Source organism: Alligator sinensis, unplaced genomic scaffold, assembly GCF_000455745.1.
Source record: "Alligator sinensis unplaced genomic scaffold, ASM45574v1 scaffold153_1, whole genome shotgun sequence".
NCBI classification, from domain to species: domain Eukaryota; kingdom Metazoa; phylum Chordata; order Crocodylia; family Alligatoridae; genus Alligator; species Alligator sinensis.
The window spans coordinates 1,525,225-1,546,484 of NW_005842099.1; the positions used below are offsets into that span (position 1 = coordinate 1,525,225).

A 21,260-nucleotide genomic window follows, 5' to 3' on the forward strand; every position below is an offset into this window, starting at 1 on the left:
ATGCACAGAACTATGTGGAATTTGACTCATCGGCTGAAAAGTGATTCTTAGACAGGGTCTGGCTCTAGATTTGATTTAGAGCAGTGATTCTCAGGGTGCTGTAGCATTCTGGGCTATCTTGAGATCCTTTCAAGGGTGCTGTGGGATACTGTATTTATCTGCATCACACAGGCAACTCACTTTGCAGTGGTCATACTGTTGCTGTAAAGTAGGAACATCTCCTCCAATGGGCAACTGCTTTGTCAGCTCCTCGTCTTTTGCATTCAGCCATTTGATTAACTCTTCTAGTGATGTCAGCAATCTGTTCCACTTCTCTGCACTTGCCTCCAAGTGAGCCCTGAAAAAAATCATAAAAGTATCTTCAGAGGCTTGAGCAGCATTCAAAACCAAAATAGACTCGACTTGAAGAAACTGTCCCTGTGAAAACAGGAATGTATCTCTAACACCTAAATGCAAAATAACTGCTCAAGCAGCATCTTAAAAAATCACTGCTTTAAAACATTTTGCACAGCAGAAACCAACTGGAGAGATGGCAGGATGTAGACTATATATTTTTGATGGGAAAACACTGGGAGATGCACACGTGAACAGGATAAGGAATATCCCTACTCTGTGCAATGAAACTGATCTTGAAGTATTCAAATGTATATGTATAACCTTTGTGCCACAGGATTTTTAAAGAAAACTTAGCTCTCTCTGATGCTGGGGCCTAAATCTCTAAGAACAATCTACCTCAATCACCAGGTGTTCAATGTGTTTATTAACAATTTAGATGCTAGCACAAAAAGCTTCTTGAGCAAGTTTGTGGACAACACAAAACTGGGAAGGATTGTAAACATGGAGGGTGCAAGTACAATTCAGAAGGATCTCAACAGATTGGAAAGCTGGGCTAGAGCTAACAGGATGAGGTCAATGTGGACAAAAGCAAGGTGCTAAACCTCTGCAGGACTAATCAAAAACACAAATACAAAATGGGGGACACCCGGATGGATGTTAGCTCTATGGCAAAGGACTTGGGAATCTTGGTGGATCACAGACTCAATATAAATCTGCAGTGTGATGCAGCCACACAAAAAGCAATTGTGATTTTGGGCTGCATCATTAGAAGCCTTACATATAAGACATGGGAGGTGATAGTGCCTCTCTACTTGGCACTAGGTAGGCCTCATCTGGAGTACTATGTGCAGTCCTGGGGTCCACATTTTAAAAAGGATGTGGAGAAGTTAGAGAGGGTCCAGAGGCAAGCAGAGATGATCAAGGCCTTGGAAGGCAAGTCATATGAGGAGAAGCTGAACGAGACAGGCATATTCTACTTGCAGAAAAGGCACTTAACACATGATAGCAGGCTTCAAATACTTGAAGGGTTGCCATATAAAAGACACAAAGCACCTTTTCTCTCTTGCTGCAGATAGGAGGATGTGGACCAAAAGTTTGAAACTGCAGCAAAGTCAATTTAGGTTGGATATCCAGAAAAATTTCTTCACTCTGAAAACAGTGAGGCAATAGAATAGACTAGGGAAGTGGTGGACTCACCATCACTGGAGTTATTCAAGAAGAGGTTGGACAGGCACTGGTTGGGGATGATTTAGGCATAGCTATTCCTATTTTCTACCATGGTTAATTCCCATGCTTCTGGGCTTTGCTGGTTGCCCCTGCTCTGCCCCCTTCCCCACCCACTTTTTCTGCTATATGTATCAAGGTATTTTTAATGCCCCAGAAGCACTGGGTACTAGCTACAGCTAAGGCTGGGGACTTCAACTGGGGTATGCCGATTTTTCTGTTAGGAGCAAAGCCAGAGATTCCTGGCTAGAGGGTCTTGCCCCTCTGCTCAAGGTCAGACCGACTGCCATATCTGGGGTCAGGAAGGAATTTTTCCTCATGGTCACAGTGATACAGACTGTGGGGGGTTTTCCCTTCCTCTTGAGCATACACTGGCAATATTTTACAGAAGCATGACATTGGCTGCTGTGTTTCCTGTGCTTTACCTGTGGCAGGTTAGAGTGTTAGGTCTGTGGTGTGTAAGGGTTAAGGATAGTCTTATGTAGAGTTTAGATTATGGTTGTATGGGATGGTTTGGCTAGGGATGCTTCTGCCTCAGGCAGTGAGTTGGACTAGATAATCTCTGGAGGTCCCTTCCTGTCTTCATTCTCTATGACTCTATAACTATAACAGTAAGGTATTAATCCTGAGTAAGTAAAAACATAGTAATGGTATAGGTTTTTCAAGATGACAGCTTACTCTAGTATTATGCAGCAATGCAATTAACAAGCATGCCCTCATGCTAATTTCTCTTTTGTAGTGCTAGCTATTTGCTGTTTCCATGCCTCCCCCCTCCCTCCTCCTTTTTGATTTAGTCATAATAGTCAAGGTCAGCATTGTCCAACTTGTGGCCCATGAATTTAACTACTGTGGCCCACCATCACTCCACTGATGCTACTATCAGGGTGTCTCTGCCTCTTCCAGATTCCTCTTACTGCCCCTACCCCTGACAGGCAGGACAGCCTGGCAAAGGACCCTGTGGCTAAGAGGTTTGGGGGACCCTACCCCTCATGCAATGCAGCATGGCACCCACTGCACGGCAGGGCAGGGGATCTTGCATGGTGCTGCACATGACCCACACTCCACACAGTCTAGGGAGAATGCATCCTGCACTGATTGTAAGTAGGGCTGCAGGACCACACGGAAGTTGGACAGCCCTGATCCAGGTACCTGAACTTGCACATTACCTAAACCAGGTATTATGCAAAAAGCAAGATGTAACAGAATTTACTGGACCAACTTTTTAGTTGCAAGAGATATTAGATAGGCTTTCAGGCACAAAATGCCATGTCTTAGGTCACATTTAGCCCAGACTTGACCTGAGGAAGGCCTGATCAGTCCAGATCTGAGAGAGAGCATTTTTCAAAAAGCCTAACATCTCACAATTAAAAACCTGCTTCAGTAAAAGATATTACCCAATAAATCTCATTTCTTGCATAACGTTTCCAAGTAATTTTGTCGTCATGTTGCTTAGATTCTTCTGTCCCTCCAAATACAAACCATTCACTGTCCTGAAGACATCCCTGCATTATCTAGACAATTGCAGAGAAGTCCTTTCCAAGGTCCTTCTGATCCAATTTAATTCCAATCATTCTATGCATATCTATTCTATGATTAATTTTGAGCCCCACATGCAATTATCTTTCCCTGGTAAACAATAATTTTACTTGTCACGTGTCAGATGGGTTACAGAGCAGAACTAAATTCTTTTCAATTTAACTTGGTGCTTCCTCTGTGTTCTCTGCTGCCCTTGTGCTGATATATCAGCAGATTTCACTTTAGTATTCTCTGCATTTTCTTTGTGCCTCTTTTTAATACATTTGCTAATTTAAAAACTGACATCCAAAAATTATTTACCTCCTCAGGCACGTAGCGTTTTCATTTGACCCCTACATCACTTGCCATCTTCTATATTGACCTCTTAAACAGTCGTTCAAATAACTAGTACCTGATCATAGAAGTACTAATTTAACATGTATCATGTGTTGTAAAGCCTACTCCAAGAAGATCTTACGAAGGTTTGTGGTTCCAGCGTGAGAGGAATTTGAGTTACATAAATTGGAAGGCACTTCGCGTTGGGTTTATATGGAGCAAAGACAGATTTGGATGATGAATGTATCCCCTCCCCCAACCCAGGGAAGGGTGAATGAGACAGCTTTAAGTGAGGGTATCATATTCTCCTCTACTTCATTTCAGAAAAATATTTAAGTACTATTATGTCTTTAGCATGTGCCTAAAATGTCTCTCTCAACAAGGAAGGACCTAAGCATACAATTTCCTGATTCAGAGGTTCTAATTTTCTAGGCTCCCTATTACTGACTCTCATTTCTCAATACTGAATTTAATCCATCCATCTGTACAATGGGCCTGACTGCCGCAACCAATCTCCTGCTCTACACCCAACGGTGAGTGAAGTACTGCCTGAAAATACAAAAAGTAGCCTGTGAATCCATACTGCTCTGCTGCAACATGTCAGAGATTCAAGGTACATTCATCATTCGGCCCTCAGGCCTTGAACAATCCCCGAGCTCCTGGAAGAATCACAAGACACTCCCAACTCACACACCTGGCCTCGTCTTCCATCTATCAGAACTAACCAAGATTATGTTCAAGTCAGAGGAACTCAACACATTCGTACTGCACACTGGTACCCACATGGGTATGTGCAATGTAGCTACTGCTCTATAAATTCCTAGCTGACTTTACTGTAACTTGCTGGTACAGTCCTCATAGGTGAGTGTATTTCAGAACAGCAAATTGTATTTGATGTGCACAGCTTGTATTCACCTATTTAAATTTAAGCTGATTTTTTTCTGTAAGACCTCTATAAAAAAAATATAAATCTTAAGGAAATCCAGTGTTTTCAACAGATCACTTTCTCCTGAAGATCCCTAATAGCACCAACCCTACTTAAAGCAGGTGAAATGGCATGATGCTTCCTGTACATTTGTCAACAGTCTTCTTTGTACTTTTTTACTTTAATTCACTGCTTTGCTATTAAATTCACAAGCTGACACTGATTTAACTTTTTAGTTTTACAGAAATGAGACATTGATGGAGATCTTTTTAGTACAATTTACAAGTAGATTTTTTAAAATTATCTATATATCCAAAGTTCACATTTTTCTAACATGAACTAAACATTTAATTACTTCTACGTGGTCCATATACATTTCTTACATCCCTCAAACCCGGCAATGTCTAAAATATTATCATAGAATCATAGAAAATTATTGTTGTAAGGGACCTCAGGAGGTCATCCAGTCCAACCCCCTGCTCAAAGCAAGACCATCTCCAGCGAGATCATCCCAGCCAAGGCTGTCTAACCGGCTCTTAAAAATCTCCAAAGGATGGAGATTCCACAGCCTCTCCGGGTAACCTGTTCCAGTGCTTTACTATCCTCTTAGTGAGAAAGTTCTTCTTAATATATAAGCTAAACTTCCATTACTGCAACTTAGAGACCATTGCTTCTTTTTCTGTCATCTGCCACCACTGAGAAGTCTTGCTCCATCCTCTTTCAAACCCCACTTCAGATATCTGACAGCTGCTATTAAATCCCCCCTCAGCCTTCTCTTCTGCATACTAAATAAGCCCAGCTCCCTCATTCTCTCCTCATAAGCCATGTCCCTCAACCCCCTACCCATTTTTGCTGCCCTCTGCTGGACTCTCTCCAATTCGTCCACATCTTTTCTGCAGTGGGGGTCCAAAACTGGACACAGTACTCCAAATGTGGTCACACCAGTGTCGAATAATCACTTCCCTTGACCTGCTGGCAACACTCCTACCAGTGCAGCCCAGTATGCTGTTAGCTTTCCTGGCAACAAGGGCACACTGTTGGCTCATATTCAGCTTATTGTCCATTGTAATTCCAAGGTTTTCTGCGGAGCTGCAGCACAGCCAGTCAGTCCCCAGCCTGTACTGGTGCATGGGATTGTTCTGTCCTAAGTACAGGATGCTACACTTGTCGTTATTGAATCTCATGAGATTTCTTTTGGCCCAATCCTCCGATTTGTCAAGGTCTCTCTGAATCCTAACCCTACCCTCCAGCATATCTACTACTCCTCTCAGCTTGATGTCATCTGCAAACTAGCTGAGGGTTCACCCTATGCCATCTACAAGATCACCGATGAAGATATTGAACAAAACCAGTCACAGAACTGACCCATGAGGTACTCCACTTGACACCAGCTGTCAACTAGACATCGAGCCATTGACTACTACCATCTAAGCCTGATGATACAGCAAGTTTTCTATCCATCTTATAGTCCATTCATTCAACAACTACTTCCTTAGCTTGCCTGCAAGAATGTTGTGGGAGTCCGTAACAATAGCCTTGACAAAGTCATGGTATACTAACATCACTGGTCTCCCCACATCCACAGAGTTGATCTTATAAAAGGCAATCAGGTTGGTCAGGCATGACTTGCCCTTGGTGAATCCATGCTGATTGTTCCTAATCATCGCCTTCTCCTCCAAGTGCTTAGGAATGGATCCCTTGAGGATCTGCTCCATGATTTTTTCAGTGACTGAGGTGAGGCTGACTGGTCTGTAGCTCCCTGGATCGTCCTTTTTCCCTTTCTTAAATATGGACACTTAAATATTTGCCCTTTTCCAATTGTCTGGGACGTCTCCCGATCGCCATGAGTTTTCAAAGATGATAGCCAGTGGCTCTGCAATCACATCAGCCAACTCTCTCAGCATCCTCCGGTGCATCCCATCCAGCCCCATGGACTTATACATGTCCAGCTTTTCTGCACAGTCCCTAACCTGTTCTTTTGCCACAGTTGGCTGCTCACCTCCTCCTCACACTGTGCCACCAGGTGCAGTAGTCTGGTAGCTGACCTTGCCTGAGAATACTGAGGTGAAAAAGGCATTGTATACTTCTGCCTTTTCTGCATCCTCTGTCATTGGGGTGCCTCCCCTATTTAGTAAGGGAACCACACTTTCCCTAATCTTCCTCCTGGTAATGACATACTTGTAGAAACCCTTTCTTGTTACCCTTCATGTCCCTTGCTAGCTGCAATTCCAATTGTGATTTCATCCCTGTATGCCCAAGCAATACTTGTATATTCTCCCCTAGTTGTTTGTCCAAGTTTCTACTTAAAACCTTCCTTTTTATGATTTAGTTTCCTGAAGAGTTCCCTGCTAAGCCAAGCTGGTCTTCTGCCATACTTGCTAGTACTTACTAGTCTTCTTGCACATTGGATGGTTTGTTTCTACACTCTCAGTAAGGTTTCTTGAAAGTACAACCAGCTCTCCTGGACTCCTCTCCCCCCTAGACTGGCCTCCAAAGGGGTCCTGCCCATAAGTTTCCTGTGCAAGTCTAAGTCTGATTTTCTGAAATCCAGGGTCCTTACTCTGCTGCTCTCCTTCCTTACAGTCCTTAGGATCCTGAACTCAATCATCTTGTGGTCACTGCTGCCCAAGTTGCCATCTATTACATTGCCTACCACTTCTTCCCTGTTTGTGAGCAGTAGGTCAAGAATGATGGCCTCTGGTTGGCTGCTTCCATACTTGCACCAGGAAGTCATCCCCAACACTCTCCAAAAACTTCCTGGATTGCCTGAGCACTGTTGTATTGCTGACCCAGATGTCAGGGTGATTGACATCTGCCATGAGAACCAGGGCCTGTGATTGGGAAACTTCCCCTAGCTGTTTGAAGAAAGTCTCATCCACCACTTCCTCTTTGTATGGTGGTTTATAGCAGACTCCCCCCACAACATCACCCTTGTTGCTCTCCCCTCTAACTCTAACCCAGAAACTTTCAACAGGCCTATTTCCAATTATATACTGGAGCTCAGAGCAATCAGATGGTTCTTTTACATAAAATTCAAGTCCTCCTCTTCTCCCCTGTGTGTCCTTCCTGAAGTTTATATCCAACCAGTCTGCTCTTAGCAGTTTTCTTGTACACAAAATGAATGAGAACTTTGAAAGGAAAAATCTGCATCGCTAATCAGATATTTAAAGGACACTTTAATAGTGGCTCACTATTAATTTAATATTCACTGCAATAACATTAATCATGAGTGAACTCATTTGGTATTAATGAGAATGATGTGGTATATAATACTAGATTAAACTCATTGTACTATACCATTAGCAAATACCCATTGCTATGTCAGATTAATGGCAGTAGCTAAATATTACTAGCATATGGTTTCAAAGTCTAGTGGACTCTATATTTTAAAGGGGAAAAGACAGACATGAAAGTGCCTTGTTTCAGAATGAAGGTGAAGTATTCTCTCATCAGAAAGTCTAAAGAAACACAAAGAAGTCAAACTAAATGCCCGTAACTTCGGGTATGAAAAACTGTAATAGCATAAGAGAATTCAGTTTATTTGTACCCTACCTTCCTACTTTTAAAAGGAAGAACACTGGCAGCAGGAGTGAAATATGCTAGCAGCCACTGAAGAGTGGACGTATGTTCAATTCTCCTGAAAGAATAATGAAACTTTTGATGATATTCTAGTAAAAAAATTCCATTAAGGTTGGGGGTGAAAGTCTTAAATACTTTAGATCTGAGTTTTAAACCACAAAATTCATTTTCTAACCACAGCTAGTCTGGACACATATACAACTGGAGGTAGTGTGTGTCCAGGGACTTGGAGAAGAAGCCAAAAGAATCACGGATTGATGAGGGGGCTAGACCCACAAGCACTTCTGGAGGTTCTGGAGGAAAGCAAGGCAGAGGCCTCAACAAACAACTGCACCCAGAATCTGGCAGTCAGACAAAGCAGGCTGAAGGTACATAATTACTTAAATCCAAGATAAGGTTTTCCCCCACAACTGGCATGGGGTGGAGGGGAGAACCTCATCTTGGGATTGATCACAGCCAAGGGCAGATGGTGGCTCAGTTCCAGTTTTGACCCTGTACTCTATTTTGAAGCTGGAGCTGAGCTGCTATATACTCCAGGTCAGAATGGCTCATTTGGCAGGGAAGGGGGGGACAGGGGGTATGACGGGGTAGACTGCAGGGTGCTGGTGGGGGAATCTGCAGCCTTCTCCTCCAACCCTTGCCTGTGTCTGTACCTGTGCCTGCCCACCCTGCCTCAACTACCCCCATCTGCCTCTCGCTTCTGCTCCTGTCCCCCCCACTTCCCCCTCCCCCCCACTTCCCCCTGGTTTGCCTTCTCCCCACTTATCTCCTGCTCCAACTCTGGTCCTTTCCAGCCCCAACTTGACTGGGATCTGCCACGACTTCTCCCTGGCCAAGCTAAGCTGCGGCCACACTGTTGCTGAATGCCCCAGAAGAGCACAGCTGTAGCAGAAGGTAAGGGGATGGGGGGAAGGAGTAGGAGTGGGAGGTAGGCAGGCTGCACAGGGGAGCAAAGGGCAAGGAACAGACAGCAGGTGCCAAGCATATGCATGGAGGGCCAAGTTGAAGTGGACATGGCAGGAGGCAGGAGAGCCAGGCACAAGTATGGAGGACAAGATGCAGGGGAGCAAGGGGCAGCCCAGCCACTATTCTCTCTGTCTCACAAATGGGAGGGGGTGCACTTAAAATGACCTTCCACTAATTAGATTCTAATTAGATTAAATTTTCAGTTGTCTTGGATTTGGGTGAATACAGTAATTGTGGTAGAATGCCTTCCTGGGGACATTGAAAGGTTCGCCCATGGCGGGAACACCTTCTACCCTTTTTCTTGTTCTTTTTTTTGATAACTCCACCGTGCTAGGGAATGGGGGAAATAAATGAAGAAAAGGAGTTTGGCAGATGGTCCCATCTAAGAAATCTTACTTTCTCCCCCCAGCACTTCATTCCCCTAGATGAAAAGATGGGTCAGAAATACCCAAACATTTGGCTTTGACAGACTATAATCAGCCAAAAATGCTAGCCTACAGTATTCTAAGAGAGATTTTAGTGTGAAATCAGAAGAAGTGTAGCTAAGTCTAAGGTGCTTCTGGCATCTGAAGGAAAGGTGGGGCAGCCCAGGTATCTCGGACTAAGAAAAAAATCTCCATTGTCAGAATATAATTCCCCAGTAGTTCCTGGACTGTATCTGAAAGCACATCTCTGAGTGCTGTCTTTTCAGTCTGCAACACTCTACACCTGGCAGCAAGCAAGCAAGCAAGCTAATCATTCTGAATAAATTCCACTTCTGTGAAGAGGTCTAGCACTAGGCTGGCTCAGTGCACCACTCGAGTCTCATGTAAAGTCAGCATTAAGAGTTTAAGTGGTGCACAGGGTCTTGTGCCAGCCCTCTACACAGAATAAGTTATGCCCTCAGTACGTATTGCAACAAGGATGGAAGCTTAGCTAAGGAAGTGTACATGATTGGAAATTTTATTCTAAAGAAGGGATGGAAAATTCCTAATATAGGAATAGTAGAAAAAGAGAGAAGATTACACCAACAATAACTTTCAAGACTCCCATACTAAACCATAAAATAGTATTTGAGTTTCTCTGTAGACCTACCCTGGATTTCACTTGTAGTTCAGCCATGAATCTGGGCACAGTGAAGAAACAGAAGAATTAAAGGCAGATACCTAAGGCAATATACTAATACTCTGTCATTTTTTTCTCGTTTGCTATGGGTAGAAACAGATATTGCCTTTGTGCCACAATAAGATTTTTTAGGGTAGCACAAAAGACAATCAAACAGATGTTCATATCTCTTGCCATGCTACAAATACCTAAAATGTGTAGCCGTGACAGAGGTGGCACTACTTTGTGCGGTTTTATTGTGGCAGATGTGTTAGTCTTATGGCAGAAGACTGTGATCAACCAGGAGTTGCCTGCTATCTCGAGTTGCCCCAGGCACATGCTCCCAGGCTTCATAGGCTGGATCCTGCATGCCCTGGAAATCGGAACGAAAGTGCCCAACTAACTCCAGTGTGGTCACATGGCTGAGATCATCAATCAGCTGATTGGCGGTCTCAGTTCCAGGACCTCACCAGAGTATCCAACTCCCTCCAGTATACTTCTGGGACTGGGACATCCAATTGGCTGATTGCCAGTCACAAGCCTGAGACTGCATTAGAACACCCTCAGCTTTTACCGCTTACAGAGAAGCAACCCAGAGAGTCCCAGGGCAGATCTGGTGTCACAGCGTGGGGTCCCCAGGGATTGTCATGATGACTGTAGAGCTCTGTGACTGCCTGCTCTGCCCTGTGGGTGCCTTCTAATCTCTCCTGCCACATCTTGTTGGTTGAAATAATAAGTTGGGAGCCTGCTCACAAGTTCGTGTAATCACGATCCTGCTAAACCCCACTAGACCCTGCTGATTTTGGATCCCTTGATGGGTCTCACTCAAAGTCAGTGCCTTTCAAGACACCCTAAGCCTTATGGGCTAGATGCGTGGCTCCAAAACCTTCCCTTTACCACACCCCATGCCTTGCAGGTGGTATTTAAATGCTGTTCCTTGTTATGAGGCCTCAGTCTAGCTAGACCTCCTGCCATCACTAGGCCCTGGGCCCTTGTAGTTAGACCCTCTGGCATTGGGGTCTCTACACCCCCTGTAGTGGCACCCTCTCCAGCGCTGGGCTCTCTGCAGCCCTCTCTGGTACTGAGCTCTCTGCAGCCTCATCTCCACTGCGTCCTCTCCGATGCTGGGGCTCTACACAGTAGTGTACCCCAATGAGGCCTCCTCCTCCCCATTTAGCCTCATTCCCGTCCACCGATGCACAAACAACAACAAAAATATGAGCCCTTGGGCTATAACATAATACAAATGGTGCAGGGTGCACATGCACCCCCTGGAAACGGCAGCTGTGAAGACGGAAGTCCTGGCGAAAGTGCACTCCAGTTTCACCGCTGGTGATTTTGGGCTCAGCGATCGGCCTCTGCTCCCCTCCCACCCCTCCGCCCGGTCAGTGATCTGGTCCTCCCCCCGCCAAGACTCGGGAGGGACCAGTTGGCCATGCCCCCAGGGTTCTCTATCTAAGCTGCCACTGCCCTTAAAGGAGCAGGCACACCTCAGTGCCCCGAGTCATCTGGGAACATGTCAACTGTTGTCCCATAAGATCAATAACGTATAGAATAACGTATCAGCAACATTTATTTTGTCCAGGGAAGCAGCTCAGCTACACCCAAACGCATCTCAACACAGCTGATCCACTTCACTTAGTGACATGTCTTTCTAGCCTAAAATTTCTTTGTTCTTAACAAAGGCCTGGATGAACTACAAATGAAGCATGGGGCAAAATAGGCAGAACCAGAAATATAATCCTTTCAGTGCTGATGTCTATCTGAAAAGGTTAATTTCTACTAGATGCATTTACTTCAGTTTGTCAGTAGTCTTCTCAGCCTACCTCTCAGTAATAAGTTCAAGGCAACATACTCCTGACTCAGCAGCACTGCAGATGTCAACATGCACAGGGCTGCCATTCACAATGTCCTGTGGATGGTATGTTCTCCATGCCTTTACAGAAATAAACTAATTTAATTTTGAGAAGCGATCGTCTAGCATTGATCACTGTCATCCAGAGGTCCTTGCTTGGAGATTCATTAGTAGCTGGGGAAAATGGCTTGAGCCATTAATTTCTCCCAAATGATTATGAATCCCTGGTAAAGGCTAAATTGCTATTGTTAGAACTCTGCAGCTGTTGATTAAACTGTTATCATATAAATGTCTTTTAGTCTCGCCTGTCTGGTAATTTATTTGTAAGTGAAGTGCATGGAAATCCAAATGTAATGTCCATTGTCTTAAATACCCATAGCACAAGGGTCAGGCTCTGCAACTTCATACCAAACTCTGCTGAAATTCTGCTATCTTGGCCTTGGACCTTTACTACACAGAGCTGCCCAGCTCCATATGACTGTATAGACACTTGGTGACATAGTTAAGTAGAACCTAAAATTAAATAATTGAATCATTTGTCCCTTTAGTTTACAATTCAAACCATTAAACCTAAATTTCAGCCTGAGCTGAATTTTCTGGTCTTTGGAGAATTAATATGGATACTTAACACTCCTATACTACAATAAAATATAGTTTGCTTTAATCACTAGCCAAGCAGTAGCAATTAAAATCTCTATAAATGCCTTTATAAGTAATTAACATTAATATGGGATTCACTTTCTTCCCTATAACAACCATAGTAACATTAATCTACTTGCAAAATGATATTGTAAAAATTTTAATTATGAGCACATTTGAAAAGGCAGCAAGTCTTTCACCCTGCACCAATGTGCTATTAGGTTTAAAATAAATGAGCATTAGTCCTGCTTAACCTATTAAAAAAAAGGATAAATCAGTGATTTTCACCAGGAAAAAAAAGCAACTACATACCCAAGATGCAAGTATTACCTTCAGTTAAAAACATGGATTTCTCTTCATACTAGTTGTAACTTCATGGAGTGACTTCATTGAAGCTACTTTTGAATTACAGTGGTGAAAGAAGAGATTTAGAATCACTTTCTGGTGCTGTTAATACTATGTACAATTGGACAGATTTAATTGTATAGCTCTGAAGACAGCAACTCAAGTAGTTAAACCACCAAGACTAGCAAGTACACAGCATTTTTATATCTGAATCCAAAAGTCTTTTACAGAAGAAAATTTAAATTTCACTTTTATGGGACAGCAATATTTCAGGACAATAACAGAAAAAGAGAGACCCTCTCCCATTCACATTTTGATGCTTCTATTACTAACCTGATGCTGGCTGACTTTGCCTTCAGGTCATTCCAGCGCTGGTTCATGTCATCAAGACGGTGCTGGAGCAGGGCAGCTTCTTCAGAGTTTCCCAGGGCTTTTACCATCTTCTGTCTGTTTCCATCAATGCTCTTAAAAATATCATTGTGGGCATCAATCTCAGCCTGAATGTCCTGGGGAAAAAAGAAAGAACATATTAATCCTGTAACTAGAACAAGGGGGATTATTTTTGTAACTGTAAATTCCAAGCATTTTTTCATTCCCCTGCACCTTGTGAAATTTGCTAGTTACCAAGACTGTAGTACCGGAGCAACATGCAACATATTTCCCTGGATCTGGATTTTTACATGGAAAAAACAATGCTTCTGCATGCAAAGTCATTACTTGTGAAATATGAAAGGTTTGGCACAGGATATGTGGGTATTAGAAGTCCAGCTGTCCAAAGGACTAAGCGGAAAACTTTTATTATTCCCATTTTACAGCTGAGGCAAATTTAAAGAGTAATGTTAACAGGCACTCTCCCTGCCCCCCTCCCCCAAGGCTAAATATACATATATATATATTTTAAAGGCCCTAATTCCAGTCGTACAGCTAAACCATGAGACCCTGGTGCCTCCCTCAGGCAGTCACTTAACTTTTCTGAGAGAGACGTTCAAAAGAACTGAAAGGAACAAGAGAGCCAACTTGTGTGGACTTTAACAGCAGCAGCCAACATGCAACTAACTGCCCATTTCCCTACCTATTAAATGAAGGTAGTAATACTGCCTTTAAAGTTCCCTACATCTTCAAGAATCTTTTATGGCACATAATATCTTCTATTACCTCTCACTGTTTTGTGCTACACAGGATTTATAAATGCAACAGAAATTCCTTGTGAAGGCCATCATCCAGTAAGGATATATACTCGTTCTTGACCGTGCACACTTGTCTCTCAGCTCTTTGCAACTATCCAGTGCAATTCATTCAACATACAGTGCTTTAGGTCACATATTCTAGTCAGGAATATGTGCATTTCCATAAATCAGAGCTAATTTTCCTGGCTCTATATAGCAGTCACTAAAAATCTTTTTTCAGTTCAACTACCATACCCTAACTTTTGCTAAACACGCTAAGTGTACACGAGAGGCAGCATGTCATAGCTCATTATAGACACCATCATTTTTTTTTTTTTTTTTTAAGTATTTAAAGGAAAAATAAGATACAAGTTTCTCATTTCCCCTTGCCCAAGAAATGCATTTTATGTACTGGTATCTCGCCTGCCTTGAAAGATATGACTGTGGTTGTTTCTATCAAACACAGAACAGCACTACTTTCATTTTTATAATCAAATACAGAAGCGATGAATGCCAGAGAAAGAAACACCAATGTAATCAACTATGCTAACATCTGTATGAATGTGTGAAAGAACTGTGGGGCATACTGCCAGCCCCAATGGGATTAATCAGTGAAGATTATTACAGAAAACCTGGTACAGATACAAACAAACTTCCTTTCTAAGGGAAACAAATTCAACAAGCCTGGATTCCCTTAAAGGTTTTATTCTTCCAAATTGCTTTCAACACATTCCATCCCTCCCCAGGGAGTTTTTCCTCCCACACCAAACAGGGTGGTTGGACTACATCTAAATATAGCATCTCTGCATACAACATGTATTTGGGCCAGCAAAGAGTGAAGTCATTCATTCAAGACTAGAGAAATACAGTTATTCTCATTGCAGAAAAATAATTAATGAGAGGTACCACTGGAAAAACAATGAAATATTTGGTAGATTCCATGCTTGACAGAAGTTACTGCTGAAGCTGTATTCTAAGCTCCACTATTAACTTGTTGTATCACTTCCTTTAGTTGTCCCTGATTTATCACAGTAAAACAGGGCACTTGGTCTGTCTGCAAAGTGCTATGAGCTATCTAAATTAAAAGGATGAAGCAATTTTATTTCTTATTGCTCTGAGACTAAATCCCATGAATTAGCATTATGTCAGCAAACTTGCATATGGTACTCAGATCTGAATTAGGTAGAATTTCAGTAAATTGAAAGAAGTAATCTTCATGTTTGTAATGTGATAGTATCTTGATTCTTCAAGCTCATACATGCTAGTAGATCTTTGTAATGTCATAAAGACCCATTGAAATAACTGGGGTTTGGCCAATTGCAAGGTTCTGACCTACAACTGGAGGCAAAGCCAGCATCTATTTAAAAAAAAAAAGAAGTTACTTCATTATCAAGCACACCCTCTTATTTGTCAGGCCTGGCCATTTCACCTACCTTTCCACATCTCCCCAAGCTTATAGCTGAAAAACTGCCAAACACATTTCTAGTTTTATATTATACAACAAGACTATTAACTCCAGAGCTATCAAGAACCTCTGTGCAAAAATTTCAGCACTAATTATATTTAAAGGGACACTAGTTGGTATGTATGCCTAGAAATTAAAAAATAATGCTTCTTTCCAAATGGTTTTGATTCTTGCATTTGAAAAATGTCATGATATGTTGAACAAGGCACTATGAATTTGCTGCATCTGCATCCTTGCTGACATGAAACTCATCTGTGATGAGCAGCAGCTCATGCTGCTGATGGCTTAGTTTAGAGAATCAACTTTGTTAATGAACTTGTCTTCTTTTTTAAACTTTTCTGCTTGGACAGAAACAAAGTACACTACTTGGTACATAAATAAGCATAAATTGACATATGGTACATGACTTCCACTAAACCAGAGCTCTGCCCCTACAGAGCTTATCAGGACAATCCAGTCAGGGTTCCCTGGCTACAGATTTCAGTAAGCCACTGGGAAACATGATGTTTGGACCTGGGTGAAACAGGATAATAGACAGCCACAAAAAAGAGACATTTAACAGAAATATATAAGAGCTTGAAGTTTGCAATCTAAACTTTTCCTTGTCCCATCTTCATACTCAGTTTCCTCTACATCTCCCTCAGTGCTCCCTGATTCATCCTTTCCCCATCACACATTCCAATATCACATTCCCAACATCAGTCTCATAGGTCTTTTGTCTCTCTAAGAGTCTTTCCTTTCAACTGTTCTATGACCTCCTTGATCCCATTCCTGTGTTCATCCTAATCCATTCAGAGCATAACATGGTGGATGTTTTAAACTGCTATCTAGATAGCAGAGACCACTGTGCATCAGATTATCCCAGTCTATTACAGAAATATATCTGGGCCTCAGCTGCATGACAGCATCCTTGCAGTAGCTGTGTTTTAAAAATGGTTTGTAAAATGGAAATGCCAGAAGACCCTCACTCAGACTGCAACAGCATGAACTGTCCCAAGGGTGGCCAATCCGTCACAGCATGAGTGCCACCCATGGCACAGACAGCATGTGTGTGTGGCACAAAGCAGATCAAGGAGGGAACAGGTAACACAGAGACAGATAGGGCAGAGAGCAGAAAGCAAAGCAACAGATTAGGCAAAGAGCACAGGGCAGAAAGCAGAAAACAAAGCTGAAAAGCCAGGGAGCAGAAAGAGGAGCAGCAGACTGAGCAGGGGAAGGGGATCAGAATGGTACTAGGGGAGAGAGCAGAGCTTATCTGGTGGCATGCCTGCCAAAACATGTCCCCACTGAGCTTTGCTGTCGTAATTAGTTCTATGTTGTTGTTCACATGTTGCTTGTTTATGTTGTGGGTTTTTACAAGGTTACACTTAAGCCAAAATATTTTCCTCTGAAAAGGTCCTGACCTCTCTACCGGAAAACAAGGCTGGTTGGAGAAATCTCCACAGGCCTTTTAGTAAAAGGTAGAATCTACTCTGTTCCATTCACATTTTGAAGATAAACCGGGACCCCTGAATAGTGCAGGTTTTAGTTTTACACTCCTAATACATATTTTATTAAAGACTATGCTAAAAGGTGCCTGAGTTCCTTTAATATTACAGATTCTATTGTCAAGATTTCATAAATGGGTAGATGGAGGTATGCAAAACTTAATTAAACAATACTATTTTAAAGGTTGAAATCTATTACAGAAAAGACCAATAGGTTATAATTTGTCTTATTCTTTCTACAGGTTTGGTTTTTTTTAAACAGTTGCACACACTTTAATACTGTTGCAGTCTACTGTAGGCAGGTTTAAAAGAATATCTATAAAAGTGATAAATTCTTTACTAAAGCCTATATTTTCACTGTATTTTTTAGCTCTATTAAATTTCTATTACTGGTATAATTCTTATCAAATTCTATAATACTCGCTCTAAAACATAGACTATAATATGGCTTAAAGAGTGAAAATACCCAGCGGACAGTAACCTCAGGCTCTATTGTCTCTCTTTCCAGCTAAGCATCAGTGACAAAAATTGAAAACAGGAATGTGTAATTCCAACCACAGGTGAAACAGATGTACATCTCATTACCTCCTTCCCATAAAAATCACTGCCCAGGATTGGAACAGGACAAAACATACTCAATGCAGGCGTCTGGTTCACAACACGCACAGGAAACAAAGTCCCCCAGGGATGATTACCCATTTCCTTCAGTGAAAGGATCCAAAGCAGGACAGAAATCATTAACAGAAGTGATGCCATCACCATTCTCCGCTCCAGACCTCCCAGGGTTACAACTGCCCCAAAGAGAACTCAAATACTAAGGAAAAGCTCCTTCAAATTGGAACAGATGGACTAATCAATGAGAAGCAAAGGCTTCAATGGAATAACCCCATATAGGATCAGAGGCATCAACAGGATCTATTTGGTTGCTACTACTGAGGATTTACTGTAGTTAGTAAGGCAGTGGAGATTCTTTTGAGTAGGCTGCTTGCTCCACTTCGAATCAGATATGCTATTAAATCTGTCTGCTACTATAAAATGCCTTTTGGTGCACATCCACATTAGATTTATCTCTCACTAGTCCCCAGTGCCAGGAAGACCTCTCACTGTTGGTCAGATCCTTCGGGGAGAGAAGAGTATGATCATAATATGAGGGATCAGACTGGGAAGAACAGAGGGGAAGATAGGGCATTTTTACCCCCAGATGGAGGGGATAAAACCGCTGCAAAAAGACACAAATTTGAAGGGGAACAGCCTCAAGAGAAAAATTATATGGATTTCTCTTGGAAAGGTGTCTAGCTTTTAGTCTCAGAAGACAGCTCTGACTTTCAAAGAATTGTTTTCATTCCCATGCCACAGTGGCCTGCGGTTGTGTGCTACAAAGCAGTTGCTGTAGAAGAAATTCATGACAGAAAAGCAGAACACATGCAGATGCAAAACCCCTAGATAGAACTGCCATAAATCTACCATTGGCAGCCCTGTGCATAAAGAAAGACATTAAACCTCTCGAAAATGTCACACAGACAACACTGATTATCATTATATCTGTTGTGAATGTAGTGTAAGTAGATTAAAGCAGTTTATAAAAGCAATTGGCTCAAATATGACAGTAATTTAATTACTGCCAAAACTCTTAAATACTTTAGGAAACAAATTTTCAGGGGAACATACACACACCCTCTGGATAGATCATTTTCATGCCTGTAGGTTTCACATTTATATCATTAAAAGTATTGGGCTGCATTTCCAAGTCTGCAAGAAACTGACTCAAAGTTGATGCATGGCTAAAACCTTGACTAAAGCCAACTTTAGCCTTAAAGCGAAAAACTTAACTGGTGACGTACAAAGTTAATAACATTCTTTCAATCTCATGAAACCTGAGATATCAAAGACTGTTGACATGTGTTAATTTACTGTATTTGCAGCCCAGTCATGTGGCAGTTACTGAACATCTGAAAAACACCACAAATCGATTAGTACTAATTCCAGCAGTCGCATCAGTGAGGCTGAATAAAGCCAAAGTTGCCCCATCTACTTTAATGTAATATGACTCTACTTTTGCATATGGAAGACCTGTTTTTCAAGCTTCTGAGAATGCCATCTGGCTTCTGCATTACAACCACAGTAAAAACACTCATAATATACTCCTTACCACATGGCATTAACCGGCCCAGCAACTTAGACGCAACTTGCAAGGCAGGATCTCTATCATGACACTAGTATACCTAGCAGTAAAATGCTGTGGCAGGGAAGAGCATAACACATATGCATATCATGTCAGGGAAAAGAAAAACATGCAAGAAAAGTTTGTTTTAAAAGCACATGTTCAAATTGTATAGTTTAAGAATTACACGTTGCAAAGATTTTATTAATATTCTTCTACAGTGCCAGGGTATTCTCCGATATCATATTAGAAGATCCAACACAAAAGATAAAAGGATATAAGTGGCTTTAAGTAAAGAAGTGCAGAACTGCTGAGATTCATAAATTTTGTCTTTTGTCTGAAACTGCTGCAATCAATTCATTTACTGAGAATAAAAGATTGAATGTCTTCCACTTACATATTTAAAAACATATTGAAGTGTGAGAAATCTGGAGACACTGGGGCTCTATGTGATATAAAGGAAAGACAGCAGCACTGGTAAGAGAGCTACTTTCTATCCTTGTCTTTAAATAGCCCAGAGGCTCAGATACCAAGAAGTATACACCTTACTAACCTCTGGCATCTGAGCTAAGCTTTTAGGACTAATAGCAGCAATTACAACACAAAAATCCAGCTACTGCCGACAACTACTGATTCTTGCAGGCGGCTCTGCACAGTGAATAATTCATGCTATATATACTACATACCTATTGAGAGAAAAGAACATACACAAATCAACAGATAGTTGTCATAAAGTTTTTTCATCTGCTGTAGTAGTTACTGCAGTTAGACCCTTTTTTGTTGATCTCTTTCTCATTGATGGACAGTATCTGTCTCTGTCTTTGAAAAGTACCTCCTCATTCTCAGATGAGACTGCAGTTGAAGGTAGGTTAGTTGAAGAAACAACTAAATAACAAATTTCTCTGCATCATGCTACTGCTGATTTTGGATGATATGAAATCATTTTTAAAATTCCCTCCCCCCACCACAGACAAATGACATCTTCACTGCATTCTGTGAATAGTTTGCAGTTAATTTGGTATTGAATCGTCAAAATGTAGTTGTTGCAGTGGCCACTGCTTATTTGTAACAAAAAACTGCACAAAGGAAAAGAGCAGGTTTTACTGGTTTTAAGATCTGGGTATCTGTTTTTTTTTCCCCTGCCCTGCAAAGCATTGTGAACACCTTAACATATTTATTCACACACCCAACTCTAGCCACGAAGAGCACCAGAGACCCTATTACATACATGCCACAAGATAAAAGACAGAGGGAAAATATCATAAGGGAATCCAAGCTAAGGATTTGGTTAAGTAAACATATGTCCCAGGTCTCAACACAGGTGCTGACACTTAGGTGAAAGCCATGTGTTTTAGCAGACTCCCACACACCCTACCCAATACATCAGTAAAACTAAGAATCCTGCCACTCAGCGTTACTGTCGTCAGGTTCCTGGAAGTGGTAAAAACAACTAGGTTGGGATAAGAGGAATAAAGACAAAGAGGTAGGGATAGTAGTGAATTTACTGTTAAAAACTACAATAAATGTTGGCTAAATCAAAAGAAAGTGTGAGATGTTCTCTGAATGTCAAATGTGAAGTCAAAAGCATCATGAGAAGTCCCCCTGCTGAGCTCTGTTGAAGACTTCTGCTATTTATTTATTTTTTTAAATCAAAAGAAGGTGATACGAGTAAATGTTACACAATCAACTGCAAAGGCTGAGGGGGATGCGAAAAAGGAGACTACATGTAAATAGCTGGGAGGTACTCACAGTTATGAGGGTCACGAACCGACAGAGACAGAAGCTAGTCAAATTAGCCAGGCCTGCCCTTTTGCTTGGTTGTTATTTAAAGAAAAACAAAATAAAATAAAAGTACTTGAAACTTGCCTCCATACCTTTTCAAATATGGTCAGCAACTCCCATAAGCTGAAGTTCAGGCCAATCATGGTTAAGTGTCCCTTGAAGCCTACATCTTTCTGGTAAAGATCCTCCAAGCCAGATCTAGACTCCAAAAAGCATTGGTTTTCTTGTTTTAGCTATGCTCCTTTGCAACCCTTTGGAAAATCCTGAGCATACCTTTCCCTGGTACCACATTCCTCCAGTGGTAGCTTATACTGTAACATTTTTGAGGCCCCACAGTACTCACTTGCTTTCAGGGGCTGGGTGTTTCAATGCGAATGGCAGCTATTCGTTCTGTTC

The 21,260-nt window shown here is 41.8% G+C and overlaps 1 protein-coding gene across 11 annotated transcripts in view; it reads right to left on the bottom strand.

Annotated features, from left to right (window-relative positions):
* Positions 1 to 21,260, bottom strand: part of UTRN (utrophin) — a 580,332-nt gene that overhangs the window by 193,345 nt on the left and 365,727 nt on the right. For 9 of the 11 annotated variants that reach the window (XM_025204844.1, XM_025204843.1, XM_025204842.1 and 6 more), the window contains 2 exons: positions 13,137 to 13,309; positions 181 to 337 (listed from right to left, as the gene is read on the bottom strand). In XM_025204844.1, the coding sequence (XP_025060629.1) occupies positions 181 to 337; positions 13,137 to 13,309 (330 nt within the window). Of the gene's footprint in view, positions 1 to 180; positions 338 to 13,136; positions 13,310 to 20,956; positions 21,054 to 21,260 lie in introns of those variants that run through there. The other 2 variants (XM_025204847.1, XM_025204846.1) reach the window with 2 other exon arrangements.